At 44.4% G+C, this 25,452-nt stretch overlaps 1 protein-coding gene across 2 annotated transcripts; it reads left to right on the forward strand.

Annotated features, from left to right (window-relative positions):
* The first annotated feature begins 927 nt into the window (after window positions 1-927).
* Window positions 928-16,412, forward strand: LOC124031943 (minor histocompatibility antigen H13-like). Of its 2 annotated transcripts, XM_046343775.1 has the most exons (13): window positions 928-1,321; window positions 2,279-2,314; window positions 3,122-3,220; window positions 3,521-3,603; window positions 3,715-3,803; window positions 3,920-4,005; window positions 4,446-4,571; window positions 4,875-4,932; window positions 10,309-10,392; window positions 11,024-11,060; window positions 11,159-11,261; window positions 11,382-11,467; window positions 15,052-16,412. In XM_046343775.1, exons 1-13 carry the CDS (start codon window positions 1,094-1,096, stop codon window positions 15,122-15,124), a joined length of 1,188 nt encoding a protein of 395 aa, XP_046199731.1. In that variant the 5' UTR covers window positions 928-1,093; the 3' UTR covers window positions 15,125-16,412. The 2 variants fall into 2 exon arrangements, with proteins under 2 accessions (XP_046199731.1, XP_046199732.1); XM_046343776.1 differs by lacking the exon at window positions 2,279-2,314 and having other exon boundaries at window positions 930-1,321.
* The last annotated feature ends 9,040 nt before the right edge of the window (window positions 16,413-25,452 follow it).

The raw sequence follows: 25,452 nt of genomic DNA on the forward strand, positions 1-25,452 counted from the left end.
CTGGCAATTCATTGTTGGATCAACCTACAGGGACATGGGGTTTCTTATCCTGCAAAAGGGATTTTACAGGTATGCTGGGAACATGAGCGAAGACAGAACACAAACTTTGGGTGGGTGGGTAATATCCAGGCGAAGGAAACGGGATTGTATAGAAGGGAGTTTAGCCCAACCGTAGTTATTCCTTTGAATCCATCATGGCTACTGCCAACTCCAGTAGTTGATCTAGAAGTGTTGGAGAGACCAAAGAAAGATAGGGAGGGTGTTGATCCAGCTTATTTGTTTAAGAGATGTCTGGATACTGTGTATCAGGATTTTGTGGCCATTTACACAGATGGTTCAAAATATCCAAGGACAGGATGTGCTGGGTCAGCATTTGTAGTTCAGGAATGTGGGGTGGAAGTCAGAAAACGTATTACAGATCATCTGGCTGTATATACGGCGGAGCTGATGGCCATACTGTTGGGCCTTGCAGTGGGTGGAGGAAGTCAAGCCAGCCAGAGTGGTTAATTGCTCTGATTCATGTGCAGTGTTGATGAGTCTCCAGTCATTTAGATCAACTAGCAGACAACATCCGCTTGATGAGGTGCTACAAACCCATGGAAATATTAGACAGATGGGTATACAGATAAGATTTACTTGGGTCCCAGCCCATGTGGGGGTGGAGGGGAACGAGGCAGTTGATGTACTGGCTAAACTAGCACACAGTATCAGAGGGAGAGAGAGGCTGAGATGTAGTTTGAGGGAGAAGTGGATACAGGAAATTAGTTTAAAGAGTATATTGAGTAGAACGTCATTAGATATAGTCTCAAAAAATATATATATTTTAAGAACAACGGTGCTGGCCGGTAGGATTTAGTTTCTCTGTCTCTAGCCCACACTCCACTACAGTAAGCGGCGGTAAAGCACCATAACGTTGGATGCCAACCGCCGATAAACCCCACCGAAGAACAAGAACAAGGAAGAGGTGTTTCAATTGGCAAAGAGATAGGGAACGTGGCCTTAGCAAAAGAGAACATTCTTAAATGAGAAACGACCAGTCTTCATAGATCGAAAACAGTATACACGTCTCCTTTGGGTTGGACAACTTGCAAACATGGCGGATGTTGATCAAGAATCGGTCTTACCCAGCGAAACTTCACCTCTCATTCTGGATGGCCTGAATTCTACCGACTCAAATGGTACCGACGCTGTCAACGCGACTGTGGCCAAGTTTGTGGCGACACCGGAGGGAACGGCACTGGCATATGGCAGCCTTGTTTTTATGGCTCTGTTGCCCATCTTCTTCGGTGCACTGCGGTCAGTCAACTGTGGCAAAAGCAAGGTAACGTTAACATTATAGCAATGTACAAGTACCTAGCTAACTAACAGTAGCTATGTAGTTTACGGAGCTAACAGTGGGAAGCGCTAAACTGTTGGATCCTGTTTTTGGGCCATAAACAAAGGATGCAACGATCCTCATTCAGCTGTCAAGTGTCTCACACACAAGTCTCATGCAGCACTAGCCAGATGTCACTCACATTACACAGTCCGTGTTTCTGTTCCATATCCAGACAAGTCTGATGTAGCTAGGCATGGCTAGCTAGCTAACAACAGTAATGAATGACTGGCAGGCCTTGACTGGGGCTGCCATGAACCATATATGTTAACCCGATTTGCCTGAGCGTTTGCTTGCTTAATTTACTGGTTAGATTGTTTTGTTGAGTGGTCAATGTTATTTTTAATCATGCCATCTAGCTAGCTGGCATGATGTTGTTCATTCATTTCAGCCAGGTTTTCACTGCCAAGTCTTTAGTAGGTGATGGAGAGACGTGTGCCAGGGTTTAGGCGATTTTTATTTGTTTTGACATGAGTGGATACGTTTAGGTAAACCCATTTCCATTGCTTCTCAGGTCATTTCTAGCCACGCCCTAGCCTATTATTTTCTCCGAAGCACTTCTGACACTTGCTCAATGTATAGTAGGAATATGCTAATCATTTTCACAACTACACGTGTCAAACGGCCATCACTATTGGTCGTTTAGTCAGTGGTGGAGGGAAAGGGATGATGATGCATGACTTGGTTGTCTGTTGACATGACTGATAACAGGCTTTTTGAGTGGTGTGAAATTTAGGTAACTTTTCTGGTGGTTGTGAACTAACTGGTACCCTGCTGCAGCCCTTCCTGTGTGGTTGGTTGCTGCCTCAGCTCGACTCTTCCCTGGTGCTTACTATAGATGACCTACTATATGTTTACTGCATACCCAGCTTATGACTTTCTGAACACTTATTTCATCCTTAGGTTGCTGGAGAAAATGGTTGCGATTATGAGTACAGAGTGAGTATTAGAACTGATACTCAGAACACGCACTGTCAGTCGACAGTATTTTTATTTAAACATATTTTTCCTCTCATACTGACACCTCATTGTTCGTGGCAATCTTCAAGGTGCTTCATGACAGTGTGTCGCTATGTGTGTATGTTTCCCATTTGTGTGTAAAATCATTTTGGTTATTAGGCACCAAGTGGCAAGGTTTGGGCCTCAGCATAGTCCTGCTTTGTGCCCAATCAATGAGGATGTGGGTGCTGTCGTGTACAGGCCAAGTCCCCTTGACCAGAATCACACTGAACAGGTTGGGTGAACTTTGAAAGGGTTCAAGGACGGTGCTATAGAAGAAACTGACCCTGAAGGTGATATGTTAAAGGCCTCTATCTAGTGTCAACTGGAGATGTGGTCTTTAGAATGAATCGCTCGTTCGTTGCAGACCTGTCTTGTTACTTGCTACTCATCGCACCACAATGACCCATTTTAATTATATTCCCTGTGCAGATTAGCTCATTTCATTCAGATAGGTCACATGTTTGTGTCCCATTAGACATAAACCTAACTACTTATTTTGTGAAGAACTATAATTAGTCTGTGATGAGATGAGGCACTAAAGGTTATGACTGTGATTTAGTAAGAGACAGGTTGATATTGATATGGTCTAGTGCTTGTACTTCTAGTGCTTTCTCTCTGAAGAGGAACTTTGGTCATGTGCTTTGAGAATGTTCATGCTTTTGTGTGTTTTTGAAGGTACTTAGGAAGTGTGTGTGTGTTGTATGCATTCTTGTCCACTCAACCCTTGTTTCTGTCTCTTCCCAGAACTCCTCAGACATGCCAGAGACCATCACAGGCAGAGATGCTGCACGGTTCCCCATAATCGCCAGCTGCACCCTCTTCGGCCTCTACCTCTTCTTCAAAGTGAGCATCATCACTCGCAACACTTCCCATGCTTTGTCCTGAATCGTTTGGTGCATTATTACATTTGAATAAGCTACTGCTTTCCCCTCCAACCTCCCACATATCGCTGTAGCTCTGCTTTACCCTATCTGTGTTACTCATTGCTTGCACCCCATGCTCACATCATGCATGCTGTCCTTATTGATTCACTTTTTCCAGCTCCCTGATCAAGAGCGAGAGAGGCTAGTGGTGTTATACTGTGTTAAAGGTGGAGAAGGGTGGAATTCCTAATACTAAATGAATTTGCCTCGTTTCAATCAGATTTTCTCACAAGAGTACATCAACTTGCTGCTGTCAATGTATTTCTTTGTCCTGGGGATTTTGGCACTGTCTCATACAATGAGGTGAGAGGCTTGATTTATTTCATATCACTTTATTAATTAAGATCTCCTTTCACGTTAGATGACTTGGATTATATAGCCTGTCTCAACATAATTTCCGCCTCTCTCGATTAGTCCCTTCATGAACAGGATCTTCCCTGCTAACATTCCCATCAAGCAGTACCAGCTGCTCTTCACTCAGGGCTCGGGAGAGACCAAAGAAGGTAAGGATGAAATGGAATGAAAGAGCTAGGAACAGTAATAGGATAAATACCCTGTAAAAGCACGTATGTTTTATGAATAGCTGGATGTTTGTCAATGATGACCCTCCCTCCCACAGAAATTGTCAACTATGAGTTTGACACCAAGGACATGATCTGCCTGGTCATCAGCACTGTGGTTGGGGTCTGGTACATCCTCAAGAAGGTAAGTTGAAGTTAAGCTACAGTGTGTTAAAATAGTGTCATTTAAACATTTTTTTTTATGGCATGGCGATTTAGTTTGGGGTGTAGAGGATGACTGTGTTGCACTGGGTTTTCACCAACAATGAATTCGTCGTGAGAAGTTCCGGCCCCATTAGTTTTAACCGAGGGCACGCAGGGAAGTGTGCAGGGGATTGTGGGAAGATGAGCGGCGAGAACCCTGCAACAGGGGCGCTAGAAAAAGTTGAGCTCTACTTTATGCAAATTTGAAGCGTTGGAGCGACGTGTTTGGTCAAAATCCAATGTTACAGTTTGTCCTCGATAAAACGTTGAAGACACCAAATGTTTCTTTCAATGCTGTCTATGGTTGGGTTCATCTGTCTGTCTTCTGTTTGGGTGTTGTGGATGTTTTTGTTTGATAAAGTGTTCTTTGGTTCTTCCCAGCACTGGATTGCCAACAACCTCTTTGGCCTGGCTTTCGCCCTGAATGGGGTGGAGCTTCTGCACCTAAACAATGTCAGTACTGGCTGCATCCTGCTGGGGGGGCTGTTTGTCTATGATGTCTTCTGGGTAAGTCTGCCAAATAACACTGCACTACCAGGCTACACACCAGAGGGGTATACTACACAGTGGGATCAATGAGCCAGGTAACTTGGATAAATGACCAAAAATAAGAAAGCTTAATGTAGTTTGTTTTTGGTTGTGAGTCAATTAGACCGTGCACATTTAAAGCTTATTTTGAAAAATATATATATTTAGGCAAGTTAGCTGGCTAACTCATTGATCCTGCTTTGAAGTATACCCCTTAGGTCCTGCCAAAATGTTAAGCTTGGAGAATTGACTCACTTGAATAAACAACCGTTATTCCTGTAGGTGTTTGGCACCAATGTCATGGTTACCGTGGCCAAGTCATTCGAGGCACCCATTAAGTGTGAGTCAAGGGACCTTTTTTATTGTAAAATATCAATGCAATCAATATTTAGACAGTATTTCATGTGTAACCTTACATTTACATAGCACCCATTAAAGAATTTTGTTAGTCTCAGACAGTTAAGTACAGTGGGGCAAAAAAGTATTTAGTCAGCCACCAATTGTGCAAGTTCTCCCACTTAAAAAGATGAGAGGCCTGTAATTTTCATCATAGGTACACTTCAACTATGACAGACAAAATGAGAAACAAAAATCCAGAAAATTACATTGTAGGATTTTTAATGAATTTATTTGCAAATTATGGTGGAAAATAAGTATTTGGTCAATAACAAAAGTTTATCTCAATACTTTGTTATATACCCTTTGTTGGCAATGACAGAGGTCAAATGTTTTCTGTAAGTTTTCACACGGTTTTCACACACTGTTGCTGGTATTTTGGCCCATTCCTCCATGCAGATCTCCTCTAGAGCAGTGATGTTTTGTGGCTGTTGCTGGGCAACATGGACTTTCAACTCCCTCAAAAGATTTTCTATGGGGTTGAGTTCGCAGAGCATCAGCACCCCTGTAACTGAGGAGGATAACACAAGCACAGAAATGCTGGTGGATGAACTCACCCAACCACAGAGACCTCTAAAAGAGGAAAAGATCAAAGGGCACAGACCGAGTGTGAAGTGGCCCAAAGCCGTTGAAAAGAGAGAGTGGGAAACAATCAACAACGACCTGACAAAAATCTTGGAACAACAGGTAGGAAAAGCAGAGAAAAAGCTTGAAAGGATGGGAGACATTATCTACCACTACGGAGAAGAGCGCTTTGGCGTAAACGAAAGGAGAAGTGGCAAGACACCTCCCGCACCAGCCAAATCTAGGAGACAGCAGGAGATCGAGATACTTGTCAGAGAGAGAAGGCAGCTGAGGAAGCAGTGGAAGAAGGCCTCTGATGCAGAGAGAGAAGGTCTCATGCTACTCCAAGCAGACATTAAATGTCGGCTGGCAACCTTGCGAAGAGCGGAAAACTTAAGGAAACTTCGTAGGAAGAAGGAACACTCAAGAACGCGGTTCTATAAAAAACCCTTTAAGTTTGTCAAAGATCTCTTCGCAAAGGAAAAGTGCGGAATCCTAAAAACTACAAAGCCTGAACTGGAAGAACATCTGGAAAAGGTCCACCAGGACATGAAAAGGCATGAGCAGATAATCATCCCACATGACATCCCACCTATTCAACCACCAGAATTCAATCTGGACACTGACCCTCCAAAATGGAGGGAAGTAGAGAACGTTGTCCGAAGAGCAAGAGCGGCCTCGGCTCCTGGGCCTAATGGAGTACCATACAAGCTCTACAAGAACGCCCCGGATGTTCTACGCTTTCTTTGGAGGCTCATGAGGATAGTGTGGCAGAAGGAAATAATACCAAAGGCATGGCGAAGGGCTGGTGGTGTGCTAATCCCGAAAGAGAAGGATGCGACAGACATCAGTCAATTCCGACCAATCTCCCTTCTCAACGTCGAAGGGAAGATCTTTTTCAGTATAATAGCACAGAGGCTGTCCACTTATCTGGAAAGGAACAAGTACATTGATACATCTGTACAGAAAGCAGGCATTCCTGGTTTCTCTGGTTGCCTGGAACATACTAGTATGATTTGGCACCAGATCCAAACAGCTAAGAAGGACAAGAGAGACCTCTATGTCATCTTCCTCGACTTGGCCAATGCCTTTGGCTCAGTTCCCCATGAACTCCTCTGGGAATCCTTCAACATTTTCCACGTACCAGAACCCATCACTACACTGGTAAAGGCCTATTTCCAAGACCTGCAATTGTGTTTCACAACACCTGACTTCACAACAACATGGCAGCGCTTGGAAGTAGGCATAATGGCAGGCTGTACAATTTCTCCTCTGGCCTTCACTATGGCCATGGAAGTCATCATCAGGGCATCGAGATGGGTGGTCGGTGGTGAGAGAACTAAGGAAGGGCTCCGTCTCCCACCTATCCGAGCATACATGGATGACATGACTACACTGACCACCACTGCAGCATGCACCAGGCGGCTACTTGCAAAACTGCAGGATAACATCAAGTGGGCACGGATGAAAATCAAGCCAAGCAAATCTCGAAGCATCTCCATAGTCAAGGGACAGCTTAAAGATGTGAGGTTCTGCATTGGAGATGACCCGATACCAACGGTGTCTGAGCAACCCATGAAGAGCCTGGGTAGATGGTACAACGAAAGCCTCCGGGATAAAGATCAAGTGCAGCAAGTAAGGCAGGACATCGCCGACGGTCTTGAGAACATCAACAAGACCCTACTGCCTGGGAGGCTCAAGCTCTGGTGCCTACAGTTTGGACTTCTCCCCGGGTAATGTGGCCACTCACCGTCTATGAGGTCCCAATAACAACAGTGGAGAAGATGGAGCGAACCATTACCTCATACGTGAAGAAATGGCTGGGTGTCCCACGATGCCTGAGTAACATCGGCCTCTATGGCAAAGGGGTCCTTGAACTACCTCTTACAAGTCTAACGGAGGAGTACAAGTGCTCTAAAGTAAGACTTCAGATGACATTGAAGGACTCCAAAGACCAGACCATTAGCAAGGCTGCACCTCCCCTACAAACTGGACGGAAATGGACATCATCCAATGCTGTGCAGCAAGCAACATCAGCCCTGAGACACCAAGACATTGTGGGGAATATCCAGCATGGAAGAGGAGGCTTTGGCCTGGCAGCAAGCAAACCAACGTTCCATAAGGCAACAACATCTGAACGCAGGAAGCTGGTGGTCGAGGAGGTGCGAAGACAGGAGGAGACTGCAAGAAGTGCAAAGGCTGTCTCTATTGCTAAACAAGGGCAATGGACGCGGTGGGAAGGCCTGGAGAGGAGAAAGATCAACTGGAGTGAGCTTTGGCAAATGGAGGCAAGCAACATCAGCTTCATCATAAGAGCTGTTTATGATGTGCTTCCATCACCAAAAAATCTACATCAATGGTATGGCGAGGACTCGACCTGCCCCCTCTGCCCAGCTCCAGCGACTCTCAGGCATATAATGACAGGTTGCAAGACCAGCCTCTCACAAGGCTGCTACACCTGGAGGCACAATCAGGTCCTCAAGAGCCTGGCTGCAGCACTTGAGACCAAGAGGAGTGCAACCAATTCATTACCTCCAAAAACAAGCAATCCCGTCAAAACAACAACATTCATCCGGGAGGGACAGAAAAGGCCCAAGTATCCTCCTACAAAGCCAGAAACTGGACACCTAGCTATGGCCCGGGACTGGAAGATGCTTGTCGATATTGGCCAGCAACTCATTTTTCCACCTGAGATTGCTTCTACCAACCTTAGGCCAGACATGGTACTCTGGTCCCCTTCACGAAAGGCTGTGTACATCATAGAGCTCACAGTCCCGTGGGAAAACTCTGTTGAAGAGGCCTACGAACGTAAGAAACTGTGTTACAGAGTTGGCAGCAGACGCAACTCAGCGTGGCTGGAATGCAAAAGTCTGGCCAGTTGAAGTGGGATGCAGAGGATTCGTGGCTTCTTCCATCATCAGGTTGCTGAAAGAACTTGGAATCCATGGACAGGCTCTGCGGCAGACCGTCAGAGCAGTTTCTCAAGCAGCTGAAAGAGGTAGCCAGTGGATCTGGATCAAACGGAAGGACCCTTGCTGGGCTATAACTTCATGACCCCTCACCCCCACCTGAGAACTCAATTCAGATCCCTCCAACTTGAGGAGGGCATATGAGGTATGCGGTCAGCTGTATGGCTGGCTCAGAGAAGAGGACGCCCCTGCCTTGCACAGTCCTGTGGGACATCTTAATTGGGCATGGGACACAAGCTAAGGCTTGATCACCCTTTAGCTGGCCACCTTTGATGAGGGTGTTTAGTGATTAAAGGCCGAAACACCCACTGATTCGAAGGCACACTACTGAGGATGTGTCCCAAAAATTGACATCTTACCCCAGTCTAAGAAATAAACCTCCCATGACACTCTGTCAACATCACGGCAAATCTCATGCGAGTGCATTCCATCTATTGGCACAATGGACAGTTTTTAACATCTCGTCCCGTGTTTTATGATTCTGGAGACTGGCTAGGCCACTCCAGGACCTTGAAATGCTTCTTACGAAGCCACTCCTTTGTTGCCCGGGCGGTGTGTTTGGGATCATTGTCATGCTGAAAGACCCAGCCACGTTTCATCTTCAATGCCCTTGCTGATGAAAGGAGGTTTTCACTCAAAATCTCACGATACATGGCCCCATTCATTCTTTCCTTTACACGGATCAGTCATCCTGGTCCCTTTGCAAAAAAACAGTCCCAAAGCATGATGTTTCCACCCCCATGCTTCACAGTAGGTATGGTGTTCTTTGGATGCAACTCAGCATTCTTTGTCCCCCAAACACGACAAGTTGTGTTTTTACCAAAAAGTTATATTTTGGTTTCATCTGACCATATGACATTCTCCCAATCTTCTTCTGGATCATCCAAATGCTCTCTAGCAAACTGGACTGGCCTGGACATGTACTGGCTTAAGCAGGGGGACACGTTTTGCACTGCAAGATTTGAGTCCCTGGCGGCGTAGTGTGTTACTGATGGTAGGCTTTGTTACTTTGGTCCCAGCTCTCTGCAGGTCATTCACTAGGTCCCCCTGTGTGGTTCTGGGATTTTTGCTCATCGTTCTTGTGATCATTTTGACCCCACTGGGTGAGATCTTGCATGGAGCCCAAGATCGAGGGAGATTATCAGTGGTCTTGTATGTCTTGCATTTCCTAATAATTGCTCCCACAGTTGATTTCTTCAAACCAAGCTGCTTACCTATTACAGATTCAGTCTTCCCAGCCTGGTGCAGGTCTACAATTTTGTTTCTGGTGTCCTTTGACAGCTCTTTGGTCTTTGCCATAGTGGAGTTTGGAGTGGGACTGTTTGAGGTTGTGGACAGGTGTCTTTTATACTGATAACAAGTTCAAACAGGTGCCATTAATACAGGTAACGAGTGGAGGACAGAGGAGCCTCTTAAAGAAGTTACAGGTCTGTGAGAGCCATAAATCTTGCTTGTTTGTAGGTGACCAAATACTTATTTTCCACCATCTTTTGCAATGTGATTTTCTGGATTTTTTTTCTCATTTTGTCTGTCATAGTTGAAGTGTACCTATGATGAAAATTACAGGCCTCTCATCTTTTTAAGTGGGAGAACTTGCACAATTGGTGGCTGACTAAATATTATTTTGCCCCACTGTATATGGCTGTCTGAAAAGCAGCAACTACCACCCCAGTCACTGTGGAGCAACTACTGTCATCGTGTGTGTGCTCTGCTTTTGGTCTCTGTAATTAGATCACATCTGACATATGGTGACGTAGTTATTTCTTCCTCTTTCTCCCTCTTCTCAGTGGTGTTTCCCCAGGACCTGTTCGAGAAGGGTCTAGGTGCCAATCAATTTGCCATGCTGGGTCTTGGAGATATTGTCATTCCAGGCAAGTCAACATTCCCCTCACTCAGCAGTAGCTTCTAATTTTATGTAGATATTGGCGTGTGACATCCACTTGAGGTCAATACTCCGGCATTACATCCACCTCCACTCTAACACTTCGCGCTGAAGCTTATTTTTCCTCTAAAGGTGTCCGCATGCTTCCTATCTGAAACAGTTGTGCATATATTATGACATTTTGTGACCTTATCGTCTTTGGTAAGGTTTTTTTTCGGCTGTTGCACCGAAATTTCTAAATTAATGACACCTCAAGAAATCTCTTAGATTAGACAAACTACCTCGACTAACCTGTACTCCCGCATATTGACTTGGTACCCGCCCTGTATAAATTTTCTTAAGTCTTTTTCTTGAACTGCATTGTTGGTTAAGGGCTTGTAAAGTAAGCATTTCAGGGTAAGGTCTACACATTTGAATATAATTTGATTTGAATTTAGACTATTTTGAGGAAGTGTATACTGGCTCTAACATTTCAAAATGGACAAACAGTACTATTCAAGTTAAGGTCTTTTAAGGGAGTATGTGAGCACACTCCATTTCGCCTAGCCGAACTGAAGCATGCTGACACCTTACGAGCACTGGCCCCTCTGTTAATGTGAATATTGCATTTATTTTTCCAGGTATCTTCATTGCTTTACTCCTCCGCTTTGATGTCAGGTGAGCACTAACTCTTGTCCTTCCAGATCCTCCCTCTCCCTGCCCAGTCTCCTGGTTTCCAGCTGTTTAATGTTCTCTCTGTACCCTGCCCCCTCCAGTCTGAAGAAGAACACCAGGACCTACTTCTACACCAGCTTCCTGGCCTACATCTTTGGCCTGGGTATGACCATCTGGGTCATGCACACCTTTAAACATGCCCAGGTGAGCGAGGCACAGACTCCCAGTTCACACTCGTGACATGCAGTTGAAAGCGTTTACCTTTATGTCGAGACTTGGCTGCTACTGACTGGGTGACTTGTCTCACTCTCTCTTCCTTCCCAGCCTGCCTTGCTGTACCTGGTCCCAGCCTGTATTGGATTCCCGGTGGTTGTAGCTCTGTTGAAAGGAGAACTGACCGAGATGTTCAGGTAATAATATAATACCTTCCTTGTTTTCCAGCATGGCATTTCTTAGTCAGTTCTGAGCTCATCACCAGGGGTATTGAACATTTCTCCTGTTCCACCATGCAGCACCAGATAGTAGGCTTGGGTGGTATACCATATACCTACAGTGCATTCGGAATGTATTCAGACCACTTAACTTTTCCACATTTTGTTGCTTTACAGCCTTATTCTAGAATTGATTTAATTGATTTCTTTCCTCAACAAATCTACACACAATACCCCATAATGCAAAAAAGTAATAAAATAAAAATAAGTATCCAGACTCTTTACTCAGTACTTTGTTGAAGCACCTTTGGCAGCGATTACAGACTAAAGTCTTCTTGGGTATGACGCTACAAGCTTGGCACGCCTGTTTTTGGGGAGTTTCTTGCATTCGTCTCTGCAGATCCTCTCAAGCTCTGTCAGGTTGGATGGGGAGCGTTGCTGCATAGATATTTTCAGGTCTCTCCAGTTGTTCGATCAGGTTCAAATCCGGGCTCTGGCTGGGCCACTCAAGGACATTCAGAGACTTGTCCCAAAGCTACGCCTGTGTTGTCTTGGCTGTGTGCTTTTAGGTCATTGTCCTGTTGGAAGGTGAACCTTTGCCCCAGTCAGGTCCTGAGAGCTCTGGAGCAGGTTTCAAGGATGGCGTGCTGCTGAGATGGTTGTCTTTCTGGAAGGTTCTCCCATCTACACAGAGGAAATCTGGAGCGCTGTCAAAGTGACTGCTTCCCTGACCAAGGCCCTTCTCCCTCGGTTGCTCAGTTTGGCCGGGTGGCCAGCTCTAGGAAGAGATGGCCACGGTGTTCTTCGGGACCACCAATGCTGCAGAAATGTTTTGGTACCCTTCCACAGATCTGTGCCTCAACACAATCCTGTCTCCGAGCTCTACGGACAATTCCTTCGATCTCATGGCTTTGTTTTTACTCTGCAATGAACGCAAGAGAAGTGACACAATTTCACCTGGTTAATATTGCCTGCTAACCTGGATTTCTTTTAGCTAAATATGCAGGTTTAAAAATGTACTTCTGTGAAATGATTTTTTAGAAAATCATTGATGTTCATAGTTAGGTACACATAGGAGCAACGATACGCACCGCATCGATTATATGCAACGCAGGACACTCTAGATAAACTGGTAATATCATCATCAATGTGTGAACGTATGATTGATTGATTTGTTTTTTATAAGATAAGTTTAATGCTAGCTAGCAACTTACCTTGGCTTACTGCATCCGCGTAACAGGCAGTCTCCTTGTGGAGTGCAATGTAATCAGGTGGTTAGAGCGTTTGACTAGTTAACTGTAAGGTTGCAAGATTGAATCCCCCAAGCTGACAAGGTGTAAATCTGTCGTTCTGCCCCTGAACGAGGCAGTTAACCCACCGTTCCTAGGCTGTCATTGAAAATAAGAATGTTGTTCTTAACTGACTTGCCTCATTAAATAAAGATTAAATAAAGGTGTAAAAAAAATAAAAAGAATCTGCCAAATCGGTGTCCAAAAATACAGATTTCTGATTATGAAAACTTGAAATCGGCCCTAATTAAACAGCCATTCCGATTAATCGGTCGACCTCTAATGTGGATGGAGAGCCAGTACTGTTCTTCCTTGAGACAAACATTTGTCAAAACGCTTGTAAATGTCGTAACTCACCAAAATTACATTCTGTAGCTCCTACCTATATATATGTATAACTTTATGATCAGGACTCCCTGTCTTTGCATTTACATTTTTGTTTGGGCTTGTTAGCACAGTTAGCTAGCAACCTCCATGGAAATTCGATATTACGTGTTCTAATTTTGTTAGTGTTCTGGTAATAGACGCCCAATTTATTTGTCTTTTTTTGGGGTGCCCCCTTGTTTACTCTACCGGTAATACTGTAAATCCTAGGGTGAGAGGACTGTATGACAATCTGGATACCGCTCAACCCTACCAATTATTGCTATTGGTGTCTTTAAAAAAAACATATATATGTTTTTTTTAAGTAGTTGGTTGCCTTTCTCTTAATCTTGACATTTGTGCCTCCAAGATTATTCAGCATGGAAACTTCATTTTACTTTTATTTAAAACAAAAGTATATCTTCACTCATCATATAAACCTTTGCCACCTATTGCTCTCCCCTCCTCCAGACTCAACGATTATTGACATGAGTACAATGATATATAAATCATTCTTCCACCTAGTGCTGCTTGAAGAATTATGTGTGAATGGCTCTATCATGCACCTACTCATCCATGCATACACTACTGGGTCAGGATCAGGCCTTGGTCTCCCTAGGCTGTATCCCAGCACGGTGACTTGGGCTGTGGAGGCTCTGACTGCTACTAGCCATAATGACAGCAGAGGTTAGACACCCAGCTGGGGCAAGCACCTGCACAGCGGCTGGCCTGGGTAGGGGAGAGAGAGGAAACATTCCCCAAACCTCTCCTGACAGAAATGTCACCTCCGCCTCGCTTGTTATTCGCCATGCCATTGACCTTGGGGTGGAGAGAGGGTAAGAGACCTGGGTGTCAGCTGGCTGTGCCAAGGCTTGGTGCTAACTGCTAACCTTCCTCCTGGTCATTGTGCTTTGACTGGTTCCCATCTGTCACACTGCTGGCATTTCTGACTAGACACTCATTCTTTGTTCACTTCTGTGTTCAGTCTTGCAAATCACTTCATCTCTTCATTTTCAGCACCTTTGTAGAGCTGTGAATTCACTTTGGCATACTAGTCTTTTCTCTCTACTGTGTTTCTCTGCTGTACAACTCACTGGCCATCCTACTCCTCTTCCTCTTCTTCCTGCTCAGCTATGAGTCCTCAGAGGAGGTGTTGCCACACACACCCCGGCTCACACACTACCCCACCGTGTCAGGCTCTCCCGCCAGCCTGGCTAACTCAATGCAGAGCTCCTCCTCGCCACGTCGGCGACGCAACAACCCACCTATGTAGTGACCAGATCACCTCTCACCCGGGCAGGTACGCCCCATGTCTCCCCCACCCTGCCCTGACATCACCCTGCCCTGACATGACTCTGTCATCAACCCTGGCTTGCCTGGCGTTCAGTGTCCTTCCCTCTGTTTCTCTCTCCTACTCTGACCATCAACACCAGTGCTCTGTGGACGGGCCTCTGGCACTGGCAGATGCAATCTCTCTCTCCTTTGAACGAAATGTCAATATCAGGCTTTTCCTGAGAAGTGACCTCAGTCCAGGGAATAGTTTAACTCAGGCCCAGGTTCACTAAACTATCTGGCCCAAACCCAACCTTTTTTTTTTTTCTTTTTCTGAAGTATTGCTCATAAGTTTTGGCTGAGTATGATTCAGATGCCCCACTAGTCGTGTCCAGTCATTCTCCAGACCTGCAACTCACCCACATCTTTTTGTTGTGTTTGTTGGAGTCCCAGGCCTGCATTGGATTCTTCACTCCCATTGGTGTATTTATTTGGTATCAACATAAAACTCGTTCATGTTTATTTTCAGTAATCATACAGTTGTGTGCAGTGCTTTGTGAAATCTCCAAGTTGTTAGTCATCATTTGTCTCCTTTAATTGAAAACATTTTCTTTCTATCCTTTTCTACCACTCTGACAGGTACGAGGAAGTCTCTCCGGAAGATGCTGCAGCGAAGGAAGAGACCACAGAGGCTGAGAAAAAAGATAAATGACGACAAAGTTTCCACAAGCTCGTCCATCACTGGCTGCCACCACATTTCACATCAGCCCACCTCTCTACATGTTTCCCATGTGCCGTGCTGTACTTGGAAATGGCTGATTTATTAAGTAACCGTTTTGACATTGGGATATTTTGAAGTTCAAGTGGTTTGTTACACACATTGTACAACAGCTTATCCGGTGTCTGTTTCTTCTATATAGTTTTTTGTTTTATTTGAAAGGCCAGAATTTTAAAATGGAATAAGTGTTGTTGTTTAGGGGAGGGGAAGGGAGGGGGGTTCTGCGATATCACAGGAAGCTGACATTTTTATTGTCAAACATTTTTCTCTCCCAGCCTGATTTATTTGCAATGATTGTCTAGTTTGATCTCTGTACCAAGTCTGTTCTTGGTTTATGCCTTTGTCATAGAATGTGAAGTATAATAGGATGGTGTTAGGGACGCGGGAGATGAGTTTACCATTGTGTCATACACACTTTACATGGACGTTAACCTTTGACATGGAACTCGACCGTTGGTATCTATATGAATGCCACCTGGCTTCTCTGGTCTGGAAGTATTTGGCTTCAACAAAGACATCTAACTATGTACTACTGTACTAGTCTCAATGTATAATTGTGCCAATTTAGTCATGTGTGTAATTACATGGTACCTGACATGTTAGTCAGTATAGTGGTAATAGTAGCTCAGAGTTCAGATCATAGCATTAAGAAGGAACTGAACTTGGGAAATCGATCACATTTGGATATTTTTATGCACATTTGCTATGACACTACTATTTACGTGAGTCATACTCTGTCATATCAAATCCGAGAAGTCTGTTATATGGAAACTATATTTGGTAATGTAGTTAGAGGTCCCATGCAGTGACTGAAATGTACCTGCAGGTGGAGACAGTGTCAAAAGAACCATGTCTCCTCAGAGAGGAGACCAAAGGACCAAATAATTCCTCCTCTTGCTTTAGGTTTTAACTGCTTTGCTTTAATAATGTATTTTCTTTCTGGCCTTTTGCAGTTTGGCACAGTGTGTTTCAGGTTCAGAAAGACAAGGGAGAAGCTTTTTCATTTTAGGGCTTTAAGATTGAGCAGTTTTGGTAAAGATCATGTCCACATCCTGCCTGGTGAAGTTCAGTAACCCTGTCATTTTAAGAAATGTACCTTTTCTCTTCATTTTTTTCTCCTATTGTACTCGTGGAGGTCAAAGTTTATGAGCCTGTGTTCAGGAGCCAATATCTATTTTGTTTGCAATAAATGTGGGCGTTATATCACCGTAGAGAACCATAACCAATGTGTGGGTCTTTTTCTTTACCCTAGTTGTACTGATGTTGACACACCCACACCTGGCTTATTGTGGTTAATTAACTGGTGATTATAAATACTATTGATAATCAATACTATAATCAGAACCTAATACGTAAGCTGTCAGTGAGACAAACCAGTTTACTGCATTCTCGTCTGCAGGAGAGGCAGAGTGGAGTACACATCTGATGGAAAAAAGTAAGAGGAAGGAGACGAGGATGATACGTCATACAGGTTCCGGTGTTTCTCATGGAACTCCAGCACCTGAAGCTCTGCCTCTGTCTTTGAGTCTGTTCCGTCCACAGTAGACAGCTGCTGAGTGACCGGTGAAGGGCAACTGGCAGATTAGCAGGGGAACAGGCCTCTCAACTGTCGTTCTGAGCTGAGAGGAACTACCTGCAGTCTGTCCGCCAAACCTGTTAGTCTGAGAAGGACTGGAACAGACCGTCGACATAAGAATGACGTTAAACAAACCACATTTGATCAAGGTGACAGTCTAGATTTCAGACATTGTGCTCCACTGAACTTGAACGTGACCTATACATATATTTGTTTTTTGTTAGCACAGGAACAGTGCTGCTTGGGTGGTAAAACTGCTGCAGAACCTGTTCAAACTCCTCCTCTCATGGCCATCCATAGTTCAGGTGAAAACTGGCAGACTGATCAAGAGATATGTAGATAGACAAACAAGCTGACAGGTCTCTGGGACGTGGATAGTGAGGAGGTGTAAAGGAATGACCAGGATGTCCCTCCTACAGCAGTGTTAGAGGATAAGTGGTCTCAAGGGATTGTGTGATTGAGTGTAGATTGCAAACATGCCACAAGGGGGTGTAGTAGTTCACTTCAACTGAACAGTGATCTCAACAAGCATTGTTGGTGAACACTGAGGAGAGTGGTTTTGGAACGATAGTTGGGGAACACTGAGGAGAGGTTTGGGAGAGATAGTTGGGGAACACTGAGGAGAGGTTTGGGAGAGATAGTTGGGGAACACTGAGTAGAGAGGTTTGGGAGAGATAGTTGGGGAACACCGAGTAGAGAGGTTTGGGAGAGATAGTTGGGGAACACTGAGTAGAGAGGTTTGGGAGAGATAGTTGGGGAACACTGAGGAGAGAGGTTTGGGAGAGATAGTTGGGGAACACCGAGCAGAGAGGTTTGGGAGAGATAGTTGGGGAACACCGAGGAGAGAGGGTTGGGAGAGAAAACAGAGGAGGAAGTAGAGGAGGAAATGTCTCAGCAAGACCCTGGATTCATCCCTCTGTTTCAATGTGTTACACCCCTATCCTGGAGACCCTTTACAGTCTGTACTGTTAACAGACAGCGACATTAGGAATGTCGACGTTAGGAATAACCTTGTGGGTAAGATGCACAGAAAACGAATATGAAGTTGTGTATGTGGGGACACTGCTGCTAGTTCTGCCTATGCTGGTGATGTCATTGATTAGGGGGTGCTCTGCTGAAAGTGTATTTCTTCGCTCATACAGGAGTAATAAAGGCCTAGTGTACTAATTTGGTGATAAAAAACATTTTTTAGATAAATATTTTTTTGATTTTGATTTATCAGGGGGTGCTGCACCACCCTCAGACCCCCCCACCCCACCCCCCACACACACCCCACCCCCCCACGTCCATGGCTATGCATACGACGAATATTACTTTAAACTTGGTGACAGACTGGCTACTTGAGTGGAGACAGTCTGGCAGCCAGGTGATACTGACAGAGAGAGAGATGAAGAGTCTGAGGAAAAGACCTATTGTCTCCTCTCTCACACGTCCAGCCGTTTGCTACTAAAACATGACAACTATATCTGACATTCATCACCTCGGCGTCTGTGAGGGGGAAGTTCTTTAGGAATCACAATGTCCTCTGTGGACAGACAAGACAACTGGAATTAGCATATTACCTGTAGATAGGAAATGTGGATGTATTATCATCGTCGAGCACATAATAAACACTTTATAACACAGCCTCTTTCTCCCACCTCAGGCAGGATACTGGATACTGAAGACATACAGTAGACTCTCATTGATAGAAGATGAGTTCAAATGTTTTATCACACTTGCCCATGAAAAGAAAATGGTTTTGGCCCTTCGACCAGGTTGACTTTTTTTAGACAATGTTATATAGCCAGTTAGATTAGCCTTCCTTCAGTTAATATCTGACTGGTCTGGGGGGGGGGGACTTCCTCTGGTGTTCATGGGTCTCTGCCCTGCTGTGTTTGCTTAGTCCCGGGATGCAACTCAGTTCCCAGCATTCACTTTGCACCAGTTCACAGTGTCATGACAACAGGCAAACCATGCCCCTTGGGCCGGTGGCGCTACGGTGAGACTGAAGCCACTACAGAGAGGTAAAGAAGAGCCAACAGGCCTGAACGTTGGGGCCAGGGGACAAAAGAACAAAAACTTACAAATACACATACACACTTAGCTAGAGAGACATGTAACACTAGCTAGCTGTGGTCTTGTGGTAGGTACTTAGCAACAATCAGTGATGGAAAAAGTATCCAATTGTGATACTTGAGTCAAATTAAAGATACCTTAATAGAACATTTCTCAAGTACAAGTGAAAGTCATCTAGTATAATACTACTTGAGCAAAAGTCTAAAAGTATTTTCTTTTAAATATACTTAAGTATCAAAAGTAAAAGTAAAAGTATAAATCGTTTCAAATTCCTTATATTAAGCAATCCAGACGGCACCATTTTTGGACAGCCAGGGGCACACTCCAACACTCAGACATAATTTACAAGTGAGGCATGTGTTTAGTGAGTCCACCAGATCAGAGGCAGTAGGGATGACCAGGGATGTTCTCTGTTTAGTGAGTCCACCAGATCAGAGGCAGTAGGGATGACCAGGGATGTTCTCTGTTTAGTGAGTCCACCAGATCAGAGGCAGTAGGGATGACCAGGGATGTTCTCTTGATAAGTGTGTGAGTTGGACCATTTTCCTGTCTGCTAAACATTCAAAATGTAACAAATACTTTTGAGTGTCAGGGAAAATTATTTTCATTAGGAATGTAGTGAAGTAAATTAGTCACAAAAAAAATAGTAAAGTACAGATACCCCCCAAAAACTACTTAAGTAGTACTTTAAAGTATTTTTTCTTAATTACTTTAGACCACTGGCAACAATGCACTATACCTGGTGTGCGTGTGTGTGTGCGTGTGGGGGACAGTTGAATGGGAGAATAATGCAGGCAGGATAGAGGGCTGGATGTTAATGGGGGGGTTCAAAGCTGGAACATCTGCAGATCTCTTTCTCTTTCTTCCTTTTTCCTTTCTTCTTGTCTTGCTGTATCTTCTCCTCTTAGGAGCTCTGTAGTGGAGCTGTTTCCAGGCAGTCTTTACTGCCCCGTCCCCTCGTCCCCGTCCCCTATGCAGGTGTGCTTCTGGGGGGGCCCACTGGGAGGGAGAGGGACCATACCCTCTGGCCGTGTCATGCCCCCTGAAACAAGCCCAAGTATTAGCCCCAGCCCGTCGTCAGGGTGTTGCCTAGTGACTTGGTCTCTCCCTCTCTCGACAACCTCATTTTTAGCTGTTCAGAACCCACCCCCCACCGGCACCGCCCCACCCTCTACCCCTCTGCTGCTAGCTGACCACTGAGACTGGAGGAGCCACATAAGGGAGGTCTTACCGCCCCGTCAAGTGTTAAAGCAGCACTGGGTTGTTCTTTTTTCTCAACATTTTACTTTACAGTTACTGGCTATGTTCAACATTCATCCTTTGCAATTGTCCCGTAAGATAATTATTTGTGTTTTTAATCTCTAATTTATAGCACCACATCTGGTACGTTAAGTAAGAAAAAAGAACAAACTCATACAATGCTTTTGAACAGTCTGTGCTCAGTTTTTACAGCTGTGGACTGGAGTGAACCTGGTATGATAGAGGAGAAAAACAGAACGTCAAATCCACCTCACTGTGATGACTTATGTATCAGAGCAGCCTGGCAATGCATAGCCACATCATCTTTAAGACCCCTGTCTCCAAAACCACTGTATTAACTTGATCAAAACCAGCTGCTACTGAAACGTGTGTGTGGCAGACTGAAGCCTTGTTTATACCTGGTGCTAGCATGCGTCATTTGTCCTGATCTTATCTGCGTTCTGATTGCACTAGGTGGCCTAGTGGTCAGAGTGTTGAACGAGTAACCAAAAGGTTGCAAGATCGACTCCCCCAGTAAAACTCTGTCGTTCTGTCCCTGAACAAGGCAGTTAACCCACTGTTCCTAGGCCGTCTTTGAAATTTGTTCTTAACTGGTTTGCCTAGTTACATAAAGGTACAAATAAAAATAGCCATTGCAGTAGTAAAACGTCTCTTATCCGTCCACTGTGTCAGCATTGTGACCAGGTATCCCGGTGCCTCCCTGTATGCAGGGGTATTCAACTCTGACCCTACGAGGTCCGTAGCCTGATGGTTTTCGGTTCTTCTGGATAATTAATTACACAGAACTGGTGACCCAGGTCTACACCAGTCCCTGACTAGAGAGGAACAATGGAACTGGCTTTGAGGTCCACGTTGGTCACATGACAGTGACAGACACAGGGTCCATGCGTCAGCTGACATCCTCCCAGACCTGGCCTAATGCTGTCTCCTGCCTTAGAGCAAATCAGACCAGACCCAGGCCTGGACACTAATCTCATGTCTGTGTGATGAGTTGGTTCAGTTGGTTGTAATGGTTCACAGAGTTTTCTGCCATGCAGCCTGAAGAGGTCCAACCAGACCAGGCTGGGTTACATCAAGGCTTCCTGTGGAATCTCCTCCAGCCAGGAGAGAGAGAGGGGACACGAGTTACCCTGTTAATCAGTCAACTGGGGAGAGGGAGAGGGAGGGGGAAGACGCATGGTGAAGAAAGGGAGAGGAGAATAGATAGTGGAGGGGGTATTGGGAAAGAGGAAGGGAGAGAGGGGTGAACGGAGAACCAACCATGTGAAATACTTAATTCCGAAGTTCCAACATGTCTCTTTTTCTCACGGAATCGTCAAAGAAATCTCCACAGAAACGGGAGCAGGGGCACAACAACTCCTTCTCCCCTGCATCCCCCACCGTCAAGCACACCCCGTCCACTCTCTCTCTCTTTCACCCTCTTACAGGAAATCCTATGATGTAATTGGTGCACATTCACCTCTTTATGTCTTGTGACCCAATTCTGTTTACCAAAATTTGTCCTCTTAGTCAAGGGGATTAGCCAAAGAGAGCCTTTGAGAGTCCGGAGGCTTCCGTTTCATTTGACCATAGCCAAAACAGAAACTAAGGATGGAAAACAGAGAGAGAGCGAGAGAGAGAGGGGGGAGAGGGAGAGGGAGGGAAATGGAGAGGGAGGGAGAGAGAGGGAGAGGGTGAGAGGGGGAGAGGGGGGAGAGGGAGAGAGAGAGAGAGAGAGAGAGAGAGGAGAGGGAGGGAGGGAGGGAGGGGGAGAGGGAGAGGGAGAGGGAGAGAGACGTTATAAGTACGAAGAGGGGAGTAAAAGTGAAAGAAGAGAAGCATAATTGAGAATGCAGAGAGGAAGCTGAATGGATAGATGTCCCACATTGTACATGGATCATAATCCATCTTTATTCTGAGCCCTCATCATAGTGTGTTCCTCTAGTGATCATTGTTACTCCTTCTCTTTATCAGTCTTGGCTTTCAGTAACACTGAACATCAGTAATGAAGAGCACTCTAATCTTTCCAACTGCCTCTACACGACCCCTAATGTCAGGGCCTAGGTCCACTAAACATCTGATTTTATGCATGTCAATAGTGAATGTGTTTCTCCTTGTTTTCTTTTCTGTTCTACATTGTATCTCATGCCGGTGGGTCTGTACTCGCAAGGAGGGTAGGGGGGCTGGGGAAAGATACCAATTGTGTAATTGTCTCATCAAGGTGATAATCAATTGATAATCTGAGGGATTAAGACCACATTGGTCTACTCATTCCAATAATTCCCTGAGAACCACTCGGGGCACAGATATGTGATTTAGTTAGGAATCAGGCTTAGCGAGAAAGAAAAGACAGGCTGGATAAAATGATGGGAAGGGCAGTGTTACCACCTGAGAAGTAGGAAAACAGTAAAGTGGTCATATACTATGGTCACAGCAGGCCACCACATTTAAGGGGCTGAAATATTAGACGGGTCGTCAATTACTGGACATTTTCACGGTGCAAAGAGTAGGCTTGCCTGTCTGCACCAGTCACCGAGAATATATCCAAGGAGTTAAACCGACAGCCCTCTCTCCACATGGGTGTCCACATTGGGCTGGATTTTCCATTATTTCATTGAAAAGCTGTTGTTATTCAACAGTAAACCCCGTATACGACCTAGAGAGAGTAAACCATAAAATATTTTTTTAAATAGTGGGCTACATTTTCCGTACCAACAGTGACACAGCAGGACACAGCATGACATTGAGTGTGATGGATTGAATGGTCCTAAATTATATTATTGCAACTTTAAGTGAACAACTTACTACCTTTGTCAAGAGGTTTGGACCTCTTGGCGTAACATTTAAGGCGTTGGCTTGACAAATCAAATCAAAATCAAATTTGATTTGTCACATACACATGGTTAGCAGATGTTAGTGCGAGTGTAGCGAAATGCTTGTGCTTCTAGTTCCGACAATGCAGTAATAACCAACAAGTAATCTAGCTAACAATTCCAAAACTACTACCTTATAGACACAAGTGTAAGGGGATAAAGAATATGTACATAAAGATATATGAATGAGTGATGGTACAGAGCAGAATAGGCAAGATACAGTAGATGGTATCGAGTACAGTATATACATATGAGATGAGTATGTAAACAAAGTGGCATAGTTAAAGTGGCTAGTGATACATGTATTACATAAGGATGCAGTAGATGATATAGAGTACAGTATATACGTATACATATGAGATGAATAATGTAGGGTATGTAAACATTATATTAGGTAGCATTGTTTAAAGTGGCTAGTGATATATTTTACATCATTTCCCATCAATTCCCATTATTAAAGTGGCTGGAGTTGAGTCAGTGTGTTGGCAGCAGCCACTCAATGTTAGTGGTGGCTGTTTAACAGTCTGATGGCCTTGAGATAGAAGCTGTTTTTCAGTCTCTCGGTCCCAGCTTTGATGCACCTGTACTGACCTTGCCTTCTGGATGATAACGGGGTGAACAGGCAGTGGCTCGGGTGGTTGTTGTCCTTGATGATCTTTATGGCCTTCCTGTGACATCGGGTGGTGTAGGTGTCCTGGAGGGCAGGTATTTTGCCCCCGGTGATGCGTTGTGCAGACCTCACTACCCTCTGGAGAGCCTTACGGTTGTGGGTGGAGCATTTGCCCGTACCAGGCGGTGATACAGCCCGACAGGATGCTCTCGATTGTGCATCTGTAGAAGTTTGTGAGTGCTTTTGGTGACAAGCCGAATTTCTTCAGCCTCCTGAGGTTGAAGAGGCGCTGCTGCGCCTTCTTCACGATGCTGTCTGTGTGGGTGGACCAATTCAGTTTGTCTGTGATGTGTACGCCGAGGAACTTAAAACTTACTAACCTCTCCACTACTGTTCCATCGATGTGGATAGGGGGGTGTTCCCTCTGCTGTTTCCTGAAGCCCACAATCATCTCCTTAGTTTTGTTGACGTTGAGTGTGAGGTTATTTTCCTGACAGTCGCTGAACCCATGTTGGAGTTCCGGTCGGGGCTACCACAATATTCTATCAGTACTGACAGACCCTGTCTACCTGATTTAGCAACAAGCTTTCAGGGAACGTATTTCTTTGTCCTCCTCCCTCTCATATCTCTCACTGAGACATACAGTGCCTTTACCAAGTATTCATACCCCTTGACTTTTCCCCACATTTTGTTGTGTTTACCATGGTGGTAGATCAGTGATTTTGTGATTTTGTGTCACTGATCTACACACAATTTCCCATAATGTCAAAGTGGAATGATGTTTTCAGATGTTCTTTTTTAAAACTAATTAATAAAAAATGAACATCCGAAATGTCAAAAAGTATCCAACCCCTTTGTTATGACAAAAGCCCAAATAAGTTCAGGAGTAGAAATGTTTCTTAACAAGTCACATAATAAGTTGCATGGACTCACTCTGTGTCCCATAATGGTGTTTAACATGATTTATGAATGACTACACCATCTCTGTACCCCACACATAGAAGTATCTGTACGGTCTCTCAGTCGAGCACTGAATTCCAAGCACAGATACAACAACAAAGACCAGGGAGGTTTCCCAAAGCCTCGCAAAGAAGGGCACCTATTGGTACATGGGTAAAAATACATAAAACAGACATGGAATATCCTTTTGAGCATGGTGAAGTTATTAATTACACTTTCTATCAATACACCCAGTCACTACAAAGATACTGGAGTCCTTCCTAACTCAGTTGCCGGAGAGGAAGGATCAGGGATTTCACCATGAGGCCAATATTACTTCAAAACAGTTACAGAGTTTAATGGCTGTAATAGGAGAACACTGAAGATGGATAAACAACATTGTATTTACTCCATAATACTACCTAAATTAAAGTGTGAAAATAAGGATGCCTGTACAGAATAAAAATATTCCAAAACATGCACCCTGAATACAAAGAGAATCCTCCTGAGACCGGAATTGTTTTGGGGGGGATTTACTTTTCTTTATTTTTTACACAACATATGTTTATGGGGTGGGAAAAAAACATGTTAAGAAATATTGTTATTTATCTTGTATTGTAAGTGCAAAACTGTCCTCTGTAGGGGTTATTAGGACAAACATCTGAAAAAAGGTACATTACAGTCAATGGTACAGTAGGTTAAAAACATAGTTGCAGCATTTGGGTGTCCAGGACATTTCTTTGTAAGCTCTTATTTAGCTCTTATTTCCTGTGAACAAAAAATATATATACAGTCCTGACAACTCAACATTTCCTGAGATATTCTCTAACTAGAAACTTATTTGAATATCAAACCCACAAAAATTATAATTATGACTTACACACACTACTTTTCAAATTCCCATAAAATGTGCTAATTTTGACAGCAGCCATGTTTTTAATGAACCAGAAGGATAAAGTTGACAGGG

Source organism: Oncorhynchus gorbuscha, linkage group LG03 (genome assembly GCF_021184085.1).
Source record: "Oncorhynchus gorbuscha isolate QuinsamMale2020 ecotype Even-year linkage group LG03, OgorEven_v1.0, whole genome shotgun sequence".
Lineage (NCBI taxonomy): Eukaryota > Metazoa > Chordata > Actinopteri > Salmoniformes > Salmonidae > Oncorhynchus > Oncorhynchus gorbuscha.

What these genes read in the sequence shown, in the direction of transcription:
- LOC124031943 (XM_046343775.1), top strand. Translation starts at nt 1,094, where the DNA reads ATGGCGGATGTTGATCAAGAATCGGTCTTACCCAGCGAAACTTCACCT. An exon ending in TTGTCTATGATGTCTTCTGG is followed by an intron (nt 4,572 to 4,874) that starts GTAAGTCTGCCA and finishes TTATTCCTGTAG; the next exon opens with GTGTTTGGCACCAATGTCAT. An exon ending in CTCCTCCGCTTTGATGTCAG is followed by an intron (nt 11,061 to 11,158) that starts GTGAGCACTAAC and finishes TGCCCCCTCCAG; the next exon opens with TCTGAAGAAGAACACCAGGA.